We start from the raw sequence: 21,776 nt of genomic DNA on the forward strand, positions 1-21,776 counted from the left end.
ACGCTGTTCTCTGATGTCAACACAGATGCCATTGCCTCTACTTTAGCACATACATGTAAACAAACATAGGAACAAATAAACAAATTGGAGTAACCAGTATGGAAGTTGAGGGCATTTGAAAAAAAAATTTTGGACTAGACAATGGTCTGTCAGCCAAACTGAGTTTAGGGTCAATGCTGTCAGAGCTCCAGTTCCTTTCAATAAATTGGGTCTAATAACCCCCTTTAATTGATATTAAAACAAAAAAATATAAAACACTGGGACAGAGATGTAAGAAAGCAACCAATTCAATTGTTTTGCCCCACCCAGCTCTAACTGTCATTCCTGACAGTCAAATGTTTGCCCTGTTTGTGGGAGAAGGGAATTGCAGAGCTGTTTTTCAGAAGTAGTGCTCGTTCCCCAGGGTGGACAAGAGCACACTCTAACTTGATCTCTATTGTGATAAAAGACTAAGCAACAAAACACCGTGACCAAGAAGCAAGTTGAGGAAGAAAGGGTTTAGTTAGCTTACAAAATCCACAATGCTGTTCAACATTAGAGGAAGTCAAGAAAGGAGTTCAGCAGGGCAGGAACCTGGAGGCAGGAGCTGATTGCAAATACCGTGAAGGGGGTGCTGCTTACTGGCTTGCTTTATTATATGGCTTGTGTCCTTAGTAGAACCCAGGACTACCAGCCCAGGGGTGGTACCACCCACCATGGGCTAGGCTCACCCTCATTGATCACTAATTGAGAAAATGCCCCACAGCTGGATCTCAGGGAGGCATTTCTTCAACTGAGGCTCTTTCCTCTCAGATGAGTCTAGCTTGTGTCAAGTTGACACACAACACCAGCCAGTACAGAGTCTATCATCAGTAAAAGTTAGGGCAGACGCTCAAGGCAGGAACCTGGAGAGAGGAGCAGAAGTGGAGTCGCAGTGGAACTTTGCTCGCTGGCTTTTCTCAGAGTAAAATGGGGTTGTTCTATTTGCTTTCTTGTGCAATTCAGGACCACCTGCCTGGGGTGCCATTGTCTATAGTGGGCTGGGTCAATTATTAATCAAGAAAATGTCCCCGCAGACTTGCCTACAGGCCCATTTGATGAAGTCAATTTCACAATTGACATCCCTCTTTCCCAGATGACTTTAGCTTGTGTCAAGTTAACAGCAGCAGCAGCAGCAGCAACAACAACAGCAGCAAACTGACGAGCATGACATACACAACCCACCCCCATACACTGATGCTGACAGATTCTGTGACTCTCATATACCCCTAACCAATCTGTCTCATCAGTATCCATATTGCACTGAGAAATCGCAAAGTTTTACCACATTACGATGGCTAAAGTAATGGGGCTGATGTAATTTACAAGTCAAGTCCTAGTCGGAGCAGGTTACATCACAGAACTGTTTTGTACAGGTTTGTCATCCAGACACCTGAAGAAACTTTGAAAGGCAACATGCCAGCTTTCTTTCTTGCGCTCGCATATTCTGCCTTTGATCTTTTGGGATGTATAACAACTCGCTTATTGTTTACCCATATCTTATTCAGAAAGGAACAGAATAAAATTTCCAAGGGAAGTTGCACTGTTGGACCTGAACGCCATGTCTCATAGAGTATCTTCGGACACAGTGGAAGCTTAGATAAAGCTTGTTTTATGTGAAAGGTAAACTTTCCGTACTTGACTTTTCTCCCCTGGATGTTTTTGCTGACAAAAGATCTCCCCTGCTTTTGAAACATTCATTTGACCAAGGGGCTACATTTTAGTCCCCAAAGCTTAACCATCTACTTCTTTACACGTTAGGTGTACACATATGATACCTATGGATAAAGACCTACACATATGATGTCGTCGTATGAAAAAAAAAGCTTAATTAAAAACTAGGTTTGTGTAAAAAATAATATAAAATAAATGCTTGCAGAAAGGACATTTGTAGACTATTTCAGTTACCTAGAATTTCTGAACATTTATTTTCTTAGATGTAGAGGTGCCTCCTAAGTATACTTTCCAAAATGTTTTATTGTCAGTTTTTCTCATTTACATGTAAACAATTACCTTAAAATATTTGTGTATTTTGCCTCACCAAAAAAAAAAAAAAGTTCAACTAAAAGGTCAAGTTCCTGGTCTAGTGCCTTTTACACATATATTAAGACTTAAACCTTTCTTTGGGAAATAAAATGAAACAACTTTTCACCTTTTGTTCAACCTTAAGAAGATTCCAGACTTGCTGACGTTACTCATGTTTGCAGAGCTTGTGCCTTGCCATTGTTACCCTCCGTTTTTTCAAGGACTTTCGTTCCAAAATTTAGCCTTTTTCAAACTTAATCTGAGATGCTAAAAATCCTTTAAGAATTTCAGCCAATTGCATCTTTGGCAACTAAATCATATTTTACCTTGTCTGTGTTTCTACCTTACACAGGAAACCAACAAATCACTACTGTCTCTTCAAAATGCAAGTAATTTTCATTTGCAGACCTGAGACCTACTGCCAAAGGGAACCCATGGGAGAAACCATTCAGTTGTCCCAATGAGCGACATCTGACTGTGTTATCTTACTCATGGGAGAAAGCATCCAGTTTTTCCCAATGAGTGTCATCCGACTGTGTTGTCTTGCCATAAAACACTTACACAAATTTAGCATCGGTGTGTTAACTTCTCACATATTGTGAAGGGGTGACTAATGAAGCGAGCATCTTGACTTGCAGACAGATTCCACCTTTAATCTCCCATTTAGACAGAAAAAGGAAGAGCCTACTGGAATCTGAATCAAATGCTACATGACTCCACAACGGTTAGGGTAAGACATAGATACATCCAATAGGACATGTGCAAGTTCTTGGTGGGAACCAGAGGTAGAATGCACATAAGCTTTGAGTTATCTTACTCTCTTCTCATCTGCATCTCCTCCTTACAATCCTAATTACTATCAATTTTATTCTAAAGCAAGATTAAGGCATAGAAAGCCACATTAAGATCATGTGAAATGGTCATTGTTTTATTTGATGTTTTCTCTATAAAACAGTTAAGAGCATTGTATCAATTTTCTGTAGATTCATCACCCTGATAGGTTCTCCTAAGGCATCTTTCCAAATTCATAATTGAAGTAATATTTCTGGGGCTCTGAGATGACTCAGCTGATAAAGGTGCCTATGGCAATCGTGACAACCTCAGAGTTCAGTCCCCAGGTCACACATAGTGGAAGGAAAGAACACCAAGCTGGCCTCCAATTGCCACTCCAGTGCTGTGGCACATGCGTGTCCATATACAGACATGCACATAAAAGTTACAGAATGTAAAATAATAATAATGTCCATAAAAGAACCCCAGCAACTTGGCTTTTGTGTGTTATGTAGACTACATATATTATATAATATAAGTTTCTCCCTTTCTGTCTTTTTATTACATAAATTAAAATTCGATGAACAAATTTATTAACAGAATTTTGCCAAGAAAAATATGCTCATTAAATATAATTTGGTTCTTGATAAAAAAAAAAAAGAGAGAGAGAACTTGGACCTGATCTGCATGAAATGGCAGTGCAGGAGCGGGGTTCATTTGGCGAGCAAAAAGCTGGAGTAGGGCGGGTTCCTGGCATTGCTTCCTCAGCAAAGAGAACAATTTTAATCAGTTACAAAAATATTTGCCATCCATATGCTCCTCTCTGCTCACTCCCATATGCCCACATTCCCTTTTATCTTGGGAAAGATGATGACTTCATGATTCAGCCGTGTAAGAATAATACCTCACTGACTTTAGAGTTCAGTTCTATTTCAAAACATGTCCTGGTAATTACGCACACACAGAGATCCAGGCTGTTAGCACTTGGGTAGTTACGTGAATTTGAGTTTCTTCTGTCTTCTGGGGAATATATATATATATTTTTTTTCTTATATCCTCCTCCTAAAGCCAGGCTATGTATCTGAGGCTTTGACTTGAAACTTCATTGTCATTTGCCTTCTAGATTAAATGCTCCTGCGCAACTGTGAGGGCAAGAAAATGAGACAAAGACTTGTAAAAATTCACAATGACTTCATTCACCCTGGGAAAAGGAAAACAGTATGAAAAAGCACTTAGTAACTTTATCTAACTGGAGAGCTTATTCTTGCCGTGCAGGCTACATTGATCCTTTCTTATTTTTTTTTGTTTTATTTAATTAAAATTGGACATCTACCATGGTATCCATGGTACAAGGAGCCAGAATAGAAAAACAAAAATGACTGTCAATTCATGATCCGTTTTGTCTGAGATGTTTGCTTGTCTATCCCAATAGCTATGTGGTTTCCAACAAAAGGTGTACATTTTAAAACCAAGTTGTCCGTCAGCATGGAAGATGAATAAATCAGAAATTATTGCTAGGATTCATGGTTGTATTTTCAACAGTTGTTTTCCGCTGCACAACAAATGGTTTTGTAACTCAATATGCTATTAACAGAGCCACTGCCAAAGCCGAGAGGAATCAGCCATGCCCATCTAGGCTAGTAGGGAGAAGATGGCAAGGAGAAAAGGTTTCCAGCCTTTGGAGCAGTAGTTACATGTAGCTAGTGTTTTCCTGGGCAATAGGACCCAAGAGGTGTGTCTGCCGCTATCAGTGGCTGTACCCCCCACCCCCGGGAGTCTGAGAGTTTGGGTTTGCTTTTGGCAAACGCTATCAGGATCCCGACTCTGTTTGCATTCAAGCTGTCTGTGTGGCTGCTCCTGTAGGAGTTTTGAGAAAAGAAAGCGTACATTAGAGCGTGGATTGTTTGCAAGGGGCTTGGAGCTTGCCAATCTGTTGCTTGCTGCGACAGCGATTCTTTGCTGTCGCACGGAATGCTCTGCTGGCAGAGTTGTCCCGGCGGGGAAGGAAGGAGGGATGTGGAAAGATTGTTCACCGTGAAGCTGGGATATTAGGGATGCTTTGCACACTGTCTGCAAAGCGAAAGGTGTTCTTTCAGCTTTGCTAGTGTGGAAGTTTTCTGCTGTCTCCTCTCTCTTTCAAACTTTATAGACAAAGCCTCATTAAATCCAAACCTGTACATATACTGCGTGTAGGTATCTCTCACAAAAGACTCATAGACGTAGATTTAAAGCATATCCCATCCACCTATAGTTTGAACAAAGGCTTTGATTTAGAAATAAAAGAGACAAACCTTTGGCATGTAGGTGACTTTGATTCTTACTGAAGCAAACACACAAACTTGTGTGTGTGTTTTTAATACAAAGTGCGAGATTTCACTAAAAAAGGTTAAAATTGAAGTGAGTAATCTTCGGTGCATAATTCAGTTGTTAATTTTAGCTCCTTGCGTGGGTGCCGCTCTGACTTGAACAGCCGGCTGTAGCCTTCATTGGAGAAGAAGCCGGCAGCTTGGGACAGGTGGAGCTGGAGCAAGCTGGGAGCGAGATTTGCTGGAAGCTGGTCATTAGTGTTAGAAACCCAGTCTTACTTACTGTGTGCTTCTCTGGATGGCTACGACTGTTGCCAGGATGATTTACTGTTCTTCTTTTTTCAGGTTGTCGACCATGTGTCAAGCTGTGTAAGGAAACTGCCTGGAAATGGACATTCTGGACTGCTAATGGGGACATGGGACGGCAGTTACCTCTGATCACTTGCGTGGATTCTCCCGGAGCAGAACGACAGAAGCCGCCAGTCACTTGTCCAGATCTACAGCTGGAATTTTGTGCTGAAGGTAAAGCATTTGGGGGGGGGGGGTGCATCTCATCTGTATCTTACCGACACTCTTTCATGGCCATACCTGTCTGCAGAGACCAACCCTCAGAGTCAGGACCTGTCTGTCTGGGGTATTGGAGTTCAGTTTGCTTACTCTGTTTAATTGTTTGTTTTTGGTTTTGTTTTGTTTTAACTATAGCACTCTGAAAACTAAGTTAGGGCAACAGAAGTTCTTTGCCTCCTGACCCTACCCCCTGCTGAGAGAAAGCAAACTACAAGAATAAAACTTTTGTTTTCTAAGGATACAGCTGAGGTAGAAGATATTAGCCCAAATGCAGCAGATCTTAAACCCCCCCCAAATTTAAAAGCAGCAGATTCACTAACTCGAACTTCAGCCTCCTTCAGGAAAACTTTTCCTTCTATAATCCCACAATCCTCTGCCAAATAGGTCGGTGTACTTGTAAGATTTTGTTACAGGCCACCTGTCCTTGTCACGGTGGGGTTTAGTAAATCTGAAATCAAGTTGGTCGTGTTGTTGATTTGTTCCATGCTTGCTAGTTGTCGCAGAGAATAAAGTTACTAAACTAGTACCTGGTTAATGTTGCCGTGCTCACAGAGACAACGGACTACTACTCTGTCCAGTGCCACTGTAACGACCAGGATGGGACAGCAAACGGTGGGAAGCTTGTGAAAGAAAGAATATTCTAAGCTGCAGCTGCTCCAGTCCCACCCCTCTCTCTCATCTCCTTTCCTTTCTTCCTTCTCTGCCTCTGGGTTTTTCCTTTCTTTCCTCCCTCTGTCTTCTGTCTTCCCTCCCTTCATTTTCTCATACATGAACAGGAAACACATAAGTGAATGATAAAGTATCTGTGAGCATGTCAGAGGGAAAGAAGTGCCAGAGATTTTTAAGGAGGTGAAAAGGGGTGGGGGCAGGAACAATAACACGGAATCGAAGTCTAAAATGCCACTTCCTGTCTGTAGAGCCCTGTGCTTTGAGGGTGGAGTGGCAGGGGGCAGCAGCATCTATCCTTAGTACTGCCTGTCAGGCTGCTTCTTCAGAGCTCGCATTGGTGCAGCACAGGTACCTGGCTGGAAGCTATGGAGGGGCTGCTGCCACTACTGCTGCTGCTGCTGCCACCTCCGCTTTTGTTAGCTGTTAGTTGGAAGTCTGAATGTGCTGACCCTGGAAGGCTCAGGGCCAGATGTAGATCCCGTGTTTATACCAAATCATAACCTTTCCATCTGAATTTTGTCCCTGAACACAGTGCACGGTATTCCATGTTGCTGGGTGCTGGGGAGGTGTTTCCATGGTTGCAACTTAAAAATAATTTTCTGAATTACATCTGAAGTGTTGCCTGCCATCCGTAGGACCTCTCGACTCGGAAATTGGGGGGGGTCACCTGTTGAAGCACTGGAGAACTGTCACCATTTTTTCTTTTACTCTGTGGCAGAGTGTGGGTCCTAACATGGGTGGGAGCTATGTGTCTCAGCTAAGCCGAGTTGACTCATTTTGACAGAAGGTGTACGCACATGTGCTGATGTGTGCGTGGACGGGCTAAGGCTGAGGTGACGCACCTGCCTCCTGTGTGTGCATTTGCTGCTCGATGTTGTCTGGCTGTGTCCTCTGGAGTGTGTCAAGTCGTCGGTAGGGATGCCGGGCTGTGCCTCTGGAAGTGAATTCACAGGGGGGCATGAGAGAGCTCAAGAATAACTGGAAATCCTTCCCTGCAGTGATAATGTTTTCTGATACTGTAACCTTTTAGGGTCTAAAAACTCGTTTTAATTTGGATCTGGGAGAATGTCTGAGCAAGGAGAACTGCCCCCGACCATACTTGAAGAAGGGCAGACAGAGTCAGAGTCTGCCCCAGAAAATGGCATCCTTAAGTCGGAAAGTCTGGATGAGGAGGAGAAGCTGGAACTGCAGGTGAGCTATATGGATCTGTCCTTAGCCTCTCCACCTGTAGGATGTATTTGAGGCTGCATTAGGCATTTGATCCTTAAGGGATTAAGAGATCAGTGAAGGAATCATTCTCCAATTGTTTAGGTTTTTTTCTTTTTTTTCTTCTTTTTTTCTTTTTTTAATGATGCCATAAAATGCCTTTAGAAATGCATGATAAAATTATCCAAGGAGCATATTTAGTTACTGCATTTGTATACAGGAGCTCAGTACCCCTTGCTAGACCACCTCAAGCTGTGTGTGTAAGGACTTTCCAGAGGTGGCTTTAGGCTCTTAAAGTCTTGACACAGATTCCTTATTACATGGAAAGATGGAGACACAGCTCCTACATGCCAAAGCCATGTATTCTACTCTTCATACATAAGTTAAGGTTCAAATCTTATTTTCAGGCAAACTGAAGCTCAAGAGTCCCCAGATGAAGAGTCAGAACACTAAAACAGATTGGGGGAGGAAGTGGGACCTGAAAACAGCCGGGGGGAAGGAGGGGAGAGCCAGGATTAAATACACAGTGATTGCCAAGGAAAAAAAGATGTTGGTCCAGGGAAGGCAAACTGAGCTTGTAAATGCTATAGATTTTCCTTGAACCAATTCACAAATGTATTAGCCTTTTCCATGAGCCAACCTAATCAAAAGCCAATGACCACATAGTGATCAGAAGCTTTCCAGATTGTTTCTTCTCTCCTGTGTTTGCTAGGAGTACAAAGGACTAAAAGTGACAGTATGGAATAATTGGGACTTAGGCCAGGAGGGTGTCCTTCCTAGTGGTCACAGTATTTTTGCTTCCACCGGGGTTATCTCCATTATCAATGATAATGATGTCTTCCCCTTTGATTTTCTCTCCCCATCCCATTCTGTCTTTCTATCTCTTTCTGGTTTACTGGTTTTTGTTTTATTTTGTTTGTTTTGTTTTTGTTTCTGTTTCTATTTCTGTTTCTGCTTCAACCACGCAGCGGCGACTGGCGGCTCAGAACCAAGAGAGGAGAAAATCCAAGGTAAGGCTCTTCAGGGGAGTCAGCACCACAGTTATAATAAATGGCACATTTCCCATCAGAGCTGAAGATGTGCCCATATCTCAGAGGCTGGGATGGGTCCTGGCTGTCCTGTTACAAGTTGGCTGTCATGCTCACCTTCTGTCCTCATGGGGATGCTTCTTGCTCAGAATCTGAACATCCTCAAGAGTTCCTATTTACAGTAGGAGGTTCAGCGGTGCTTTACCCAATCCACATCCATGGGAAGTTTTCTCTTGTTGTTGGCTAAAATTTAGAGCAGACAGTTCAGTCTTTCAAGTGATCTGTACCTGAAAATAAATGGACAAGGTTGGTCGGTGCTTGGAACACCTCCTTAGGCAAATCTTCTCCTAATTTAGTTTTAATGAAAATTTGTCCTGTCAAGTGTTTCTTGTGATATTTTCAAGAAATGACATTCACTCACCTTTCATGCATGAGTCAAAATCGTTAAGAACTGTTGGTGTGAGTTGGTGTTTTTATCCTTGGCACTGGCTCCCTGATACTTCCCTTCACTCTTTGTACTCAGAACTGTGTAGCTCATTAGACACCGGACGGAGAAGTCTGACTTGAGAATATTCAGGCAAATGTGGTGGCCATGCTTTGACAGTCTGAGAATGTTTTCTGCTTTTTTCTCCCCCCCTCCTCCCCTTAATCTCAATCCCCAGTCAGGAGCAGGCAAAGGGAAGCTGACCAGAAGTCTCGCTGTCTGTGAAGAGTCTGCTAGACCTGGAGGGGAAAGTCACCAGGATCAGGTATAAAAGCTGCTATTAGACGGGATTGCATGACTACATCTCTGTGCATGATCAGGTATAAACCTGGAATTAGACAGGATTGCATGACTAGATTTCTGTGTGCATGGCCAACCACTAATTTGACATTAAACGATGTTTTGCGGGAGAAAACAGGAATTGAAGAAAGAGCATTTTCTTGCTTCCTCCTGTTTATGAGACAATGCATAGTTTATAAGTTTGTGGCTGGGGACATAACAAGTAAACTGCTTGCTACACAAGCAGCTGGACCTGTGTTTAAACCTTGGAGCCCACTCAAAACCTGAACATGGTGCATATACTTGTAATCTCAGCACCGGGGAAATAAAGACAGACAGATTCCTGGGATCCAAGGGCCAGCCAGCTCAAGGCCTAACCAGTGAGCCCCAGGTCCCTGGGAGAGACTGTCTCAAAAATAAATGAATGAATGAATGAATGAATAAATAAATAAATAAATAAATAAATAAAATGGCAGATAGCAACCGAGGAGCAACACCTGAGACTGACGTCTGACTCCACATGCACAGACACTTGTACTCCCAGATGTACCTCCCACAAATATGCAAATAACCCCCCACACACATACACCCCCCACACCCCCTCATATCCCCCACAACTATTTTAAATGTATATCACAGGATATTGCATTTGTTTTCTTCCAGACTCTCTGAAAACTGCAAATGGAAAGGAACTCAAATGAATTTAGATTAAGATTTAATTTTAAAAAATAAAATAAAATCCAGTAAGCACGGTAGTGCTGGATGTCCACCAAGGCTCTCTCTTGATAAGGCTGAACCAAATACACCCTCAGCATCCTGTCTTTATGGAGACAGCTTACCTCTCAGCTCCCCAAATGAACTTGCCTATAAATAAAACACCACTGTTGGCTCCTAGAAGATGTAAGAAGTAGTGTCTAAGCACCCTGAACTGTGGAGAAATGCAGTTATGGCCTTCGGGAGGGTTTTTTCTTTTTTCTTTTTCTTTTCTTTTTTTTTTTTTTTTTTTGACTACTGCAAAAAAAGGTCCAGGAAAAGCATCTGAACTGGTGGCGAATTTGATACTAAGCAGCTGCTACACATCTTCCACATCTCCATTCATATCTTTGATCCCCAAAACGTAAAATTCCAGGGCCCTTCACATCCTCTTTGTTACTACTTTTTTCTTTTTAACTACTATATTTATTTGCTTATGAAAAAAAAAACATAGCCTTGATGCTGAAATTTTGCTTATTTTTCTCAGAGGGCAAAAGCAGCCAAGACAGAAGGCAAATGATCTATCTGAGCCCCAGGGAAAGAAAATTGATTACAAAATCATTAATTTTTGTTTGGATTTCTTTGGCTTCTCATTCATCTCCCCTCTCCCCCTTTCCACTTTAATAGCAATCCTCTAAAGTCTTTTTATGGGCACAGAGAACACGAGAGCACTTTCTTTAGAAGGAACCAAAAATAAATAAATAAATTCCTTATAGATTTTTGTTCTTAGAGTGTTTTCTTCACTAGTCTCATTTTCTTCACATGCCCTTCATGTGAGAAGACACAGACAAGCTATTCTTCATTCAGTAGCCATTACTGTGTGTCATAGATAAACCCTTACCCTTTTTCTTTTTAAACTCGGGCTCTGAGAAACGTGTGGCTTTCCTTCAGCATTTTCCATGTGCTTCTCTTTTTAACGGAGATGGAGAAGGTAGACCGATGTGAATCCCATACCTTGTACTAGCAATGTGAACGGCTGGTTTGTGATGTTACAGCATCTGACTTGTGTGAAACCCTGTAGATTGCCAGGCTCTGGGAGAAGTAAGAGCCCAGTTGTTTCTCACTCTTAGTGCCAGGCAGAGGCCAGGCTCTGTGGATTCCATCTGCTCTTTGTCTCTTTTGACAAGGCACAGGAGTTTTGGTAAGAGTCATCTGTATCATAGCACCCATTTCAGAGGCAGGCCTAGTGGTACCCCCACACAGTGGGTGCAAATGGTGCTTTGTTCCTGCTGGTTCTGAACCCAGAAAGCAGGATTCATGTTGGAGCAGAGAATTAGGCCCCTCAAGCTTTCTGTGAACTAGCCAAAGAGTGGTGGGAATAGGGAGTTGGCAGAAAAACCAACAGACATACACACATATATTTAAGCAAGTCACCCGATCTTAGAATTTATACGCAATGCCTTCACTAGAAAACACTGAACACTTAGAAAATGTGTGGACTGACTCCCAGAGAAGTATACAGTACATGGAATTTATTGCTTCCCCCATGTTTGTATATTCACAGTATTTGGAAAACTGCCTTTATTTTCCTGTGTGGGAAAAGCTCTCTTGTTCCCTGTGTTACTTGATCTCAGACCCACACCTGATGGTTCAGTCTGTCTTTGAGTAAAGGAAGCGTGTTTTTTCTAATGTTATAATATTTACTGACCAGTGTGTTACTGCAACTTGAATCATTCTTTTACTGTTGTTGGGTATAAACTTATCCTGTACCAATGTATTTATTAACACTTGTATTTTAATATTGAGCGTATCAATAAAAAATATTTAAAAATAACAGATTGTTTTTTACCAATTCTACAGCACTTTTTTGTGTATTCTTTCTACACCATATTGTATATTTATGTGTAGAAATATGGTTTTTTTTAACCTGAGTACAGTATCTGTCAATACACAGCAACAATTTGTACATTTGTCTACAGTGGATATCTTTGGCTTCTGATTTTGTGTATAGGAATTATTGCCAACGTGATGACTTTTTTAGATTCCAACTTAGAGAAGGCTGGAGAGTTCTTACAGTTTTGAAGAACAAATGGGATCATTCTCTCATGATCCACATGCCCACAGCTTCTCTATGAGTCTACTGATGGCCTGGTTGTTCCTCAGACACATCTCAGCTGGGAAATGGCCTAGGAATTTTCTGAGAAAGTAAAAGCAACCTCCCAACCCTAGCTCCTCCTTGAACCCCCACTGACTGCAACAGTTCTCTGTCCCTAATCATGTGAAGAATGACTACAGTAGAACTTGTTTTATTTGCATAACTTGTAAATGTCCACCCCTACCTCCCAAATAACCTTCCGGGAGTCGGAAAACCCAGCTTAGTTAATAAACTATGATGACAGTCTTCCGTAGGGTGGAAGTTGAAGATCTTTTTTGTTTTTTTTAGTTTTCTCTCAGCACCATGGCAACTTCCCTTCAGCTTTCATTTCTCATAGGGGTCTCTCCTCATTGGAAACATGCCCAACCCCCTGCCCAACACCATGAAGCAGTGTCATTGAGTGCTCTCTCGTATACCACACACACAAAGCCAGCCGCAACTTCCCTGAGCCATCACGACTCCAACCGGCATATACCTTGCAGAAACTAAAAAAATCCAAACAGAACATCATGTGGTGCATTCTGCTCCAAAGAAGCAAATGTGCAACTAAAGTAATGGCTGTGGCTACTGAGTGTCAATCAAAATAAGCAGATCAGTTTCCAGAAAAAAAAAAAGGTAAATGTAGACATAGTTCAACACTGAGCTCTGTACCAAGAAGCAGCTCAGGAGAATCTGTTTGGAGAAGAATTAACTACATTTGCCCAAACATAGATTTATAGATAGCTTATGAAAACATAGCAGGACTCACCACATTTTCCAAAAGGCAATGCCTTTTTGTGACTGATTTATAATATTAATGACATTCATATGTAAGCCCTGTGACCCCAGATCTAAGAGTCCAGTGTTGCAGGGTTCAATCTCCCATGTGTGGGATATCCTTCTTTGCCTGGTTCCATGGTAGGATTTCTACTGTAAATTGGCTGTTGGGTGCTTTTATTTTTCTCTCAGTTCTAACTGTAATTCTGACTCCTGGGACCTGTCTGTGTGCACGTTTCTCCTTATAAGGAGCACTGGAAGAGAATTGGAGAGGCCTTTTTTTAGACATGACAGTGTCTCCAATGTGAGGACATTAAAGGGTCCCCCCACACACCCTACACATTTAAAAATAAACCTGTAGAGAAAAAAATAAGAGTTGTGATCTACAGGAGTTTAGCTTGATTAAAGTTAATATTCATGAGGCAAAGTTTAATACTAGATGTGTCTTCTGACCTCCCATTGACTTCTGGATTTCAGTTCACCGTAAAGGGCAAGTATTCTTTTGTTCCTGACAGGCCTAATTTTTTTTTAACCACTTAAGAAATAGGAATCCATACCGACCTCTCATTTTTCAATACCTAGTAACCTCTGTGCGAAATGGAAACCAGGCAGAGATGATGACTTCTGGCCCTAAATTATTATATTTTTTTCCCCAACAGGAATCAATTCACTTACAGCTTTCCAGTTTCCCCAGCCTGCAAGAGGAGGATAAATCTAGGAAGGATGATTCTGAGAGAGAAAAAGAAAAGGATAAGAACAGAGAGAAACTCTCTGAGAGACCCAAGATCAGAATGTTATCAAAAGGTGAATCTGAGAAACCTTTCCTTACCTTGCTTAACGTGGGCGCATGCATAGCCAGGAGACATTGCAAACCGACACCAGTCTTTACAGCCCAGGGCACTCTGTATCGAATTTTCCACGTGGCCCTGTATGTGTAAAAGAAAAAAAAATAGCGACCTTGACTTTCTTTTTTGTTCCTGCACCCTTATTTGTATAGCTAGAGAGGTTATTTTTAGAATCACTTATTTCTTTGAATTCCCATTTGAATCTCCTGTTCTCAGTGACAAGCTGGGGAGAAAGGGGGAATTGAAATCGGTTCTTGCATTCATGTTCATTGACAACTGACTTGGATTGGTGAACAATGGTGATACACAGCTTTCTATTTTAGCTCTCACCCTTATCTTAAAAGACAGGCAGCAAGGGCCTTAGCACTTCCTCGTAATAAGCCACATTGGGGTGGAGGTCAGTAGAAGCCCTGGCACCTAGGGCTTCGGTCTCTGCATCCGATCACCGCTGCATGTTGTTTCATTTGAAAATAAAAATCATATTTCTATTTTGAAAAGAGCCATTCTTCCTAAAAGCTATAGCCATACAATCCAGAACTTTTAAACTATGGATGTCCCACTGATTGGACAAAGTAGGAAGAAGCAAAGCTGGAATGGAGAGTTATGCTAGAGACCACACTGGAATCCCAGCATTCTAGGGATGGTAGCCACTCTTAATGTTTATCCTCTGCGAACATACTTCTGCTTGGAACAGTCAGCTTCTGTCTGATGAAACCCTCAAGCTTGAGGTGTATAAGAAAGTGCTTAACATTTCTAAAATGGCTGTGTAAACCTGAGTTTATCCAGGACCAGGAGATCAGAGCGACTTGAGAACACTTGTCTCTTGTCATGTTTTATACTGATTCATATTTAGATAGTTTTATAACAGAACCTTCATTTTTTAAACTGTTCTGTTTTAATAATTAAAAAAAAAAAGGTTGTCATGGGATCACAAGCTCTTGAGGTCTCTGTGGGTTGGGATGTAACTGTCATGTGGAGGCAGTACCCCACTGACTTTCAGCATAGAACACATTCCAGCAGCAGCAGAAAGCACACTTCCCCTCTTCTGTCACCAGGATCTTCCCACAGTCAAAGTCTCAACCCTTATTTCTGATGTTACGATCCTTGCGTGCAAGTATTTTCACCCTCGTAACTTCCTTTGAAGTTTATCTGAGCTGGAAGGAAACCAGAACGTTTTCAAACCCTGTCCTACCCTGTCTTCCCATCGTCCATCCTGGCAACTCAACTCCATCTTGCTGTTTGTTTCAGATTGCAGCCAAGAATATACAGATTCTACAGGAATAGACTTACATGAGTTTCTAATTAACACACTGAAGAACAATTCCAGGTAAATTTAAATTGTGAAACAAGCCTTTTGGTGGTCTTAGGGGGTGGGGAGGCTCAGATAAAATATTACAAAATGATTAGTCAGAATACTTCTAAGAAATTAAGTATAAAAACTAGATGGCTTCCTTGATGTCTCTCCTGAACTTGTTCTTCTCTGTTGATAGTTTGTATCTCCTTGTGGATGGCGAGTCCTAATAGTTACACAGTTGCTCATTGTGTGAGTTAGAGTATATCAACTGCTTTGCTAACCCCAAGGACATATTGAAGTAAAAATGAGAGAATGAAATGATCTTTATAATATCAGTCCATGAGTGCCTGGGTACGGGCACATAGCCATGTGTACTCAGTACTCCAACTTGGCTTCTTTCCAGTTTCTTTCTACTTCAAGTCTTTGTTGGTTGTATTTTTATCATTCAAAAGTTTACATGTTATGATTATCATTCAAATGATGACATTTAACACCTCCAAACACTTAACAAGTGAAAGGAAAATGAAACTTCTGAGTTCAAAGTCATGGCCTGCAAAGCAAGGAGTCAACGTAGTCCAAAGACAAATTAGCGTTATGTCTGCTCTGTGTCCCTGTTGAGTTTGATAAACTGTATTTGCTCTTTGGAAACTACAAGTGCATGAAACTTTTCCTTTGAACATTTATTTTACAGGGACAGGATGATACTCTTGAAAATGGAACAGGAAATGATTGATTTCATTGCTGACAGCAAGTATGTTCAATGGCCATGCTAGCTAATTCGATGACATGTCTTAGCTCAGCGTCTGAGTTAATGACTCATTCCACAGAGTGCTGTAGATAGATAAAATGTCAGTTCATATGGTTCTTGGTATGTTCAATGGAGAAGTCATTGGATTTTGGAATGGTCATTGCTTGGATCATATGTGATCTTTCCTGTTAAGCGCCTGGCAAAATAGCCATAAATAGGCCCCCACTAATTTGCATTGAGGAGCTGTAACAAGAAGTGACCTTTTTCATTTTATGATCGTTTTTTTAATGGGCTCCAGCTGGCTGTAGTCAGTTATGCCTGGAAATAATTGTGCTGCATTTGATGTAAACTGGGTAATGACACATGTCCAGATAGATATCTGCAATCTCTATTATGTCATGGAGCCTGTCCCCTGCCTGCCTCTGTTGATAAGGTATCATGAACTAACCCAGAACACTTTGCAAGAGACAAAATGAACGAGTGGCTGCAAAGCAGCGATGCCTACTGCAGCTTGATCAATAAATCTATGATAGTAGAAATTTGTCTGTGAGAGAAGACATCAGGTGGTGTTGAAATAAAAGACACCAAGTGTTTCTGGATAAAAGGAGATAGTGGCGTGTAAATCCCTGTAAAATATACTACCAGCATGAAATTAAGATGCTGATTTTACTTCTCCTGTAACTCTGTTCCAGTAACCACTATAAAAAGTTCCCCCAGATGTCATCCTACCAGAGGATGCTGGTCCACCGGGTGGCAGCGTACTTCGGATTGGACCACAATGTGGATCAAACTGGAAAATCTGTCATCATCAACAAGACCAGCAGCACCAGAATGTAAGTCCCAACGTAGTGTCTGTTTACTGTTTGTTTTTCCTATCAGGGACTGGTTTGTAAGAGCACACTATTCATTTCGAAATATGCAACATTAAATATGTGCAGCCAGCGCTGGTTATCTTTCTGTCCTAGCAGCAGTGGGATGACAGGGATCCATATAAGACCAAATGAGAACCAGGGAAATTTGTAAACCCCAGGCAGTAAAATGAACTTGTTTCCATTATTTATTTGTCTGTTTGTTCGTTCATTTTTTTTTACAAGCTCATAATTTTATTCTTTCTATTAGCATTCCATGAAATTACACAGAAGATGGTGGGGGAGCTTCACTTCAAAATAGCATTCAGATAAAAACCACAGGCATTGGTCTGGGAGTGTAGCTTAGCGGTAGAGGACTTGGATGCCATACACAAAGTTTATCCCAGGGCAGCAAATGGATAAAGCCTAAATAAGCAAGCAAGCAAGCAAGCAAGCAAGCAAGCGAGCGAGCGAGCGAGCGAGCGAGCGATTAAGTAAACTCTTTGTGCAAAGATAGGCATGATGGTATATGCCTGTGCTCGAAGCACTCTGGAGACTGAGGCAGGAGGATCAGGAGTTTAAAATTAGCCCTATAGGGGATATTAAGGGAGGGTAGAGCAGGAAGGGATGGGCTAGGGGAGGAAGAATAGGTCAAGGATGGGGTTTATAAAGCAGGACACACAGAAAGATTTGTCCTTTTCTTTCCCTTCTTCTGATGCGGAGGAGACATGCACTTTGGGAAAAACTCAGAACAGGACACAGAAACCTTGCTTCACAGTCCTGGCATCCTGACTGGGCATCCCAGTCTGCTGCAGTCCTTATTTGCCATCTTTGTTTCTTCACCTGTGAGACAGAGGTCTGAGCTTGCCAGATATCTAAGTTTTAGCCCTAAGAAGACAATACTTGTTTCTTCTCAAGATAATCAATGTCTTTCATCTTAAAATCTTTTCCCTGTCCGAACTGAGTCATCAGGAGCACCCTTCTAGGAGACTTCTTTTGCCTTGACACCTGCAATTGTCTGCTTTGAACCCCTGTAGCTTTCAAATAGTGCTAAGGGAACGTCTTTAACAAAAAGGTGTGGCACCCTCAAAACCTGTAAATCATCATTAAGCAAATAATGTTCTTTCCTTTGGGGTGTTTGGTGATCACGTGGTCTTTGTGTCAGAATGTTAGTGCAGGCACTTTTGTGTTGAATGGAGCCTTCATGGTTAAAACAGGCTTTCTTTTCTGTTCACAGAAGATTACAGCAAGTGGGGTGGCCTCCAGATTCTCTATCTCCTGGGAGATCAGCCTGAGCTCAGCAGAGGAACAGAGACAGTTAGGGGGAGGAGCACCCAGTAAGAAGCCTAGCCCAAGAGTGGCTATTATCTCAGGGACACTGTAGTGCTTCACTTTTTTTTCCTCCCGAGTTTCAAATTGCTTATATATCTGTAGAACAGTTTGAAGTGGATAATGCTTAAGAGCTCTTGAAGCTTCAGAATTGTTGGGTCCCACAGTTGTATTCTACTGTGCTGGCAAAACACATCTCAGAATTTAGCAGCTTTTCACTCCATATGATTGTTGACACTGCTGCCTCCTGTCTTGACTGTCGTGGAAATTAAAGGTCACTCTTCTTTAATCCGCTACGTTTTTGTTCACCCTCGAACACACCCAGCTGGTTTTGGTGTATTATTGTTTATGATTTTTACACTCCATTCCAGTGTTTCTTGTGGCTTGCAGGTGCCAGACAGCAGAGAAAGACAACCTGAGAACAAAACAGGGAAGGAATTGACTTCCGTTTTTAATTGGTTCCTTGTGTTGTACTCCAAGGTCGTGGGAAATGTGGATCTGTGCATAGGTAGTGTAGGTTAAGCCTGATAGGTTTATAACTCGTAGATAGTGGATTTGTTAATAGTTACAATGGTTTTACAGTCTCACAGTCATGGATATCAGTACCTGTTTATACACTAGTTGATGGCGATATTGTGTCTCTGTGATTACTCTTGATAGAAGTTTATTCTTGCCTGTGAAGTTGCCTTTTACACTGATGTGGGTCCATTTAAAGTATATTTTAACTTAGCTAAATTTACATACAATTTGAGTTTTCAAATTCAGTGTCTTTATCGGGTTAGTGACATTTCAACTGCTTACAGGGTCGGAACACATTAAAATGTGCCTGTGATTCTAGAAACTTAACTCTCCCAGAGATTCTGTTGTTTCTTTTAGACTCTCCAGCACCACAGTAGAAAGTGATCTGTCTTTAAGGTTTTCATTATCTGACTAACAGAAGTCCCATTGCTAAACCCCTTCCCTTCTAGGGAAGCACAAACTTTGATCATCTTTAGAAAGTTTTAGTGAGTGAACAAGTTCATGCGTGCGCACGTCTGTCTATATGGACCACATGAATGCAGTTGTCCATAGTGATCCGAAGTGCATCAAATCTCACTAGATCTAGACTTATGGGCAGTTGTCAGCTGCCCAGTATAAATTTTGGGAGCCAAACCTGGGTGCACTGCAAATGTAGCAAGTACTGTCAACTGCTAAGCCATCTAATCAGCCCCTGGCTTTCTATTTTCCTGAGCATTGTTAAAACAGACTGCATATGTTTGCACTCAGTAGAGTGTACAGTGAGCACAGGCAGACAGTACCCTGGGAAGGTAGTGAATTCTTTGGTGCCAGCACCAAATCCAATCTGAACACCACATCTTCCCTACCATCCTTTGTTATCCTTTTGCTGGCCTAACCCTGTAGTAAGCCATGGACTTTCTAGGCATTAGCTGGAGCATATGAAGCCCTCTTCCTCCATCCCAACCACCATGTTGCTCACCTTCTGTCACTTAAATGGCTCTTAAGGGGCAAAGGCATCAATGGTAGAATTTGAGGGTAAACTGCTACCTCTCTGAAGAGGAGTAAGAAGGAAAAAGGACGAAATAAAGGCTCATTTTGAAGAGTAGTATATTGCAGTTTTCAATACGTGGATCATGTTAGCAGTACAAGCAAAGACTGTTGTTTCACGAGAATATATAGATGTTATAGCTGTCTACTGCCAGGGTATTTGGATTTGAAGGTAAAAATGGACCGTTAAGATCTAGGTGCCTTGAAGGTTTCAATTTCCATTTATTTGAGGGGGGAGATCTATATTCTCTGCAAATGTGAAGGGTTTCCTCACCAGAGCAACTGATAGTCAGTGGGAACCAGGCTAATTTTTATATATTGTTGGATTGAAGTATATTACCTCATAGAGAGGAGAGAGCTGGGATGAGAATTTCTCCCATGGTCCACTGTACGTGGTGTATTTGAGGAGCACCTTTCAGGTTTCTGCAGCTCCCATGCAAATCCTTGAAAAAAATATACATTTTAAATGTCATCGTGGCTTAGGAGAACAGGTCCAGAATATGAAGTCTTTGGATGGAGTGTGGAAATGAAGCTGAGGGAGAAAACACCTTTTTCATATATTGGATTGTTGTTTGCTTCTCTTCAGTGAGTTCTCACGGTTCTGTAAGGTGTGCCAATAAATGTAGGTGCAGGAATTATCACCACTGTATCAGCTACAATTGTCGTCAGCTTCCTTCTGTTATGCTTTTCTGGATGAGGGTGGTTTAAGACATTTTAAATGGGGACTAGAGGTTGTTAAGTGTTTCACAGAGAGAAAATCTTTCGGTATGAAATTTAGACTGCCTGGGTCATAAGGTACAGTTCCTGAGAACCACAGAAAATTATGACTGTCCCCTGTGTGCTCTTCTCTGTCATGTCCTCAGTTATCATCCATTAGCTCTCCCATGATGGATAGGATTGGTCTCCAGAACACACTTCTGAATGACAACATCTCTGGCCGAGAATCACGGCACTTACTGTGTGTGCACTGCAACCTATGCTTTGACTCTTGCTTTATGTATATTATCACATCTAATCCTACAAAGAGAATTTCAGTTTGGGGGCCTTCTCTATAGAGAAGAAATAATTAGCAGTTCTAAACCAGTGTGTGTATTTCACCAGTGTGAAAATTAGTGAAATATTGAAGTGATGGTTATTTCAAGTCAAATCATCTCAGCTACCAAGCCACAGTCTCAAGATGGAATGACTGCATCCGATGTGTATTTCTGTAGCACTTGGTTTTGTCTACACAGCTTTGAGTGCCCAACAAATCGCAGGCGCATAGGCACACAACCAGCCAGGAGCTATCTTGGATTTGTGAATGGAAAATACGTGCGCGCACGCACACACACACACACACACAAACACACACACACACACACACACGTGCCTTTTACAGAAAAACTCACATGGCTGATTGGCTTTATCTCTTGCTACTACTGCATCCTCTTCTTCCTGAGTCCTCCTGATTCTCACTGCATCCTACCCACAAAGCTCTCAGTGTCCCACCCCATGCTCAGCCATTGGTCACTGGTATCTTTATTGATAGATCAAAAACCAATTGGAGACAAGGACCTTCAACATCTGGACACACAGATTCAAAGCATTAGCACCAGTCTCCAACAGATTTCAACTATTTAATTCCTTTGTTGTCTGATAAGAAATTATTGAGATTAAGGAGCTATTATTTTAAAGGTATTTTGAAGATTTACTTACTCATATAAGTCAACACCAGAAGTGTTGTCTATCTATAGTTTTGTACTCCTTGCTGTACATTTCTGGCTTGTCACTTCAAGCATGTGTAGCTTGTTGAAGGAGAATACCTATGAGTCATATTTATCGATAATGTTAGTATAAAAGATGAATCTACTCAGTGGCTCTTACATAGCCACTGCCATCAACAGCCCTAGATTCCCACCCCATGCACAGCAGACTCAGCTCTACGGGGAATGAGGAAACACTATGGTGAGTGTTGGAGTGAGGTCATTAGAAGTTTTGCATTAATACTCTGAATGTTTTGGGGATTCCCAGAGAACCTGTGACTTTGTAGCAGAGAGGTATTCTTGATGCCCTGCTGCAGTGGGCAAAACTAAGGAGAGCTAATACTCAAATAATTAAAGGGAAGAGAGGATTCATCTATTGAGTCTAAACAGATGTATGCTAGTAATCCACATGTATTGAGCAGTTACAAAGAGCTGAGCTTTCTGCAGAGATGGTGGTTTCTACTTCTT

At 41.6% G+C, this 21,776-nt stretch overlaps 1 protein-coding gene across 33 annotated transcripts in view; it reads left to right on the top strand.

The window, feature by feature from the left end:
* The window catches only part of Arpp21 (cAMP regulated phosphoprotein 21), a 164,612-nt gene that overhangs the window by 40,725 nt on the left and 102,111 nt on the right, over positions 1 to 21,776 (top strand). For 31 of the 33 annotated variants that reach the window (XM_028787084.1, XM_028787074.1, XM_028787079.1 and 28 more), the window contains exons 2-9: positions 5,466 to 5,642; positions 7,387 to 7,547; positions 8,531 to 8,572; positions 9,253 to 9,339; positions 13,617 to 13,761; positions 15,051 to 15,129; positions 15,788 to 15,847; positions 16,537 to 16,677. In XM_028787084.1, the coding sequence (XP_028642917.1) occupies positions 7,422 to 7,547; positions 8,531 to 8,572; positions 9,253 to 9,339; positions 13,617 to 13,761; positions 15,051 to 15,129; positions 15,788 to 15,847; positions 16,537 to 16,677 (680 nt within the window). In that variant the 5' untranslated portion in view covers positions 5,466 to 5,642; positions 7,387 to 7,421. Of the gene's footprint in view, positions 1 to 5,465; positions 5,643 to 7,082; positions 7,190 to 7,230; positions 7,269 to 7,386; positions 7,548 to 8,530; positions 8,573 to 9,252; positions 9,340 to 13,616; positions 13,762 to 15,050; positions 15,130 to 15,787; positions 15,848 to 16,536; positions 16,678 to 21,776 lie in introns of those variants that run through there. The other 2 variants (XM_028787088.1, XM_028787089.1) reach the window with 2 other exon arrangements.

The sequence above is a fragment of the Grammomys surdaster genome, unplaced genomic scaffold, assembly GCF_004785775.1.
Source record: "Grammomys surdaster isolate TR1022 unplaced genomic scaffold, NIH_TR_1.0 125606, whole genome shotgun sequence".
In the NCBI taxonomy this organism is placed as follows: Eukaryota; Metazoa; Chordata; class Mammalia; order Rodentia; family Muridae; genus Grammomys; species Grammomys surdaster.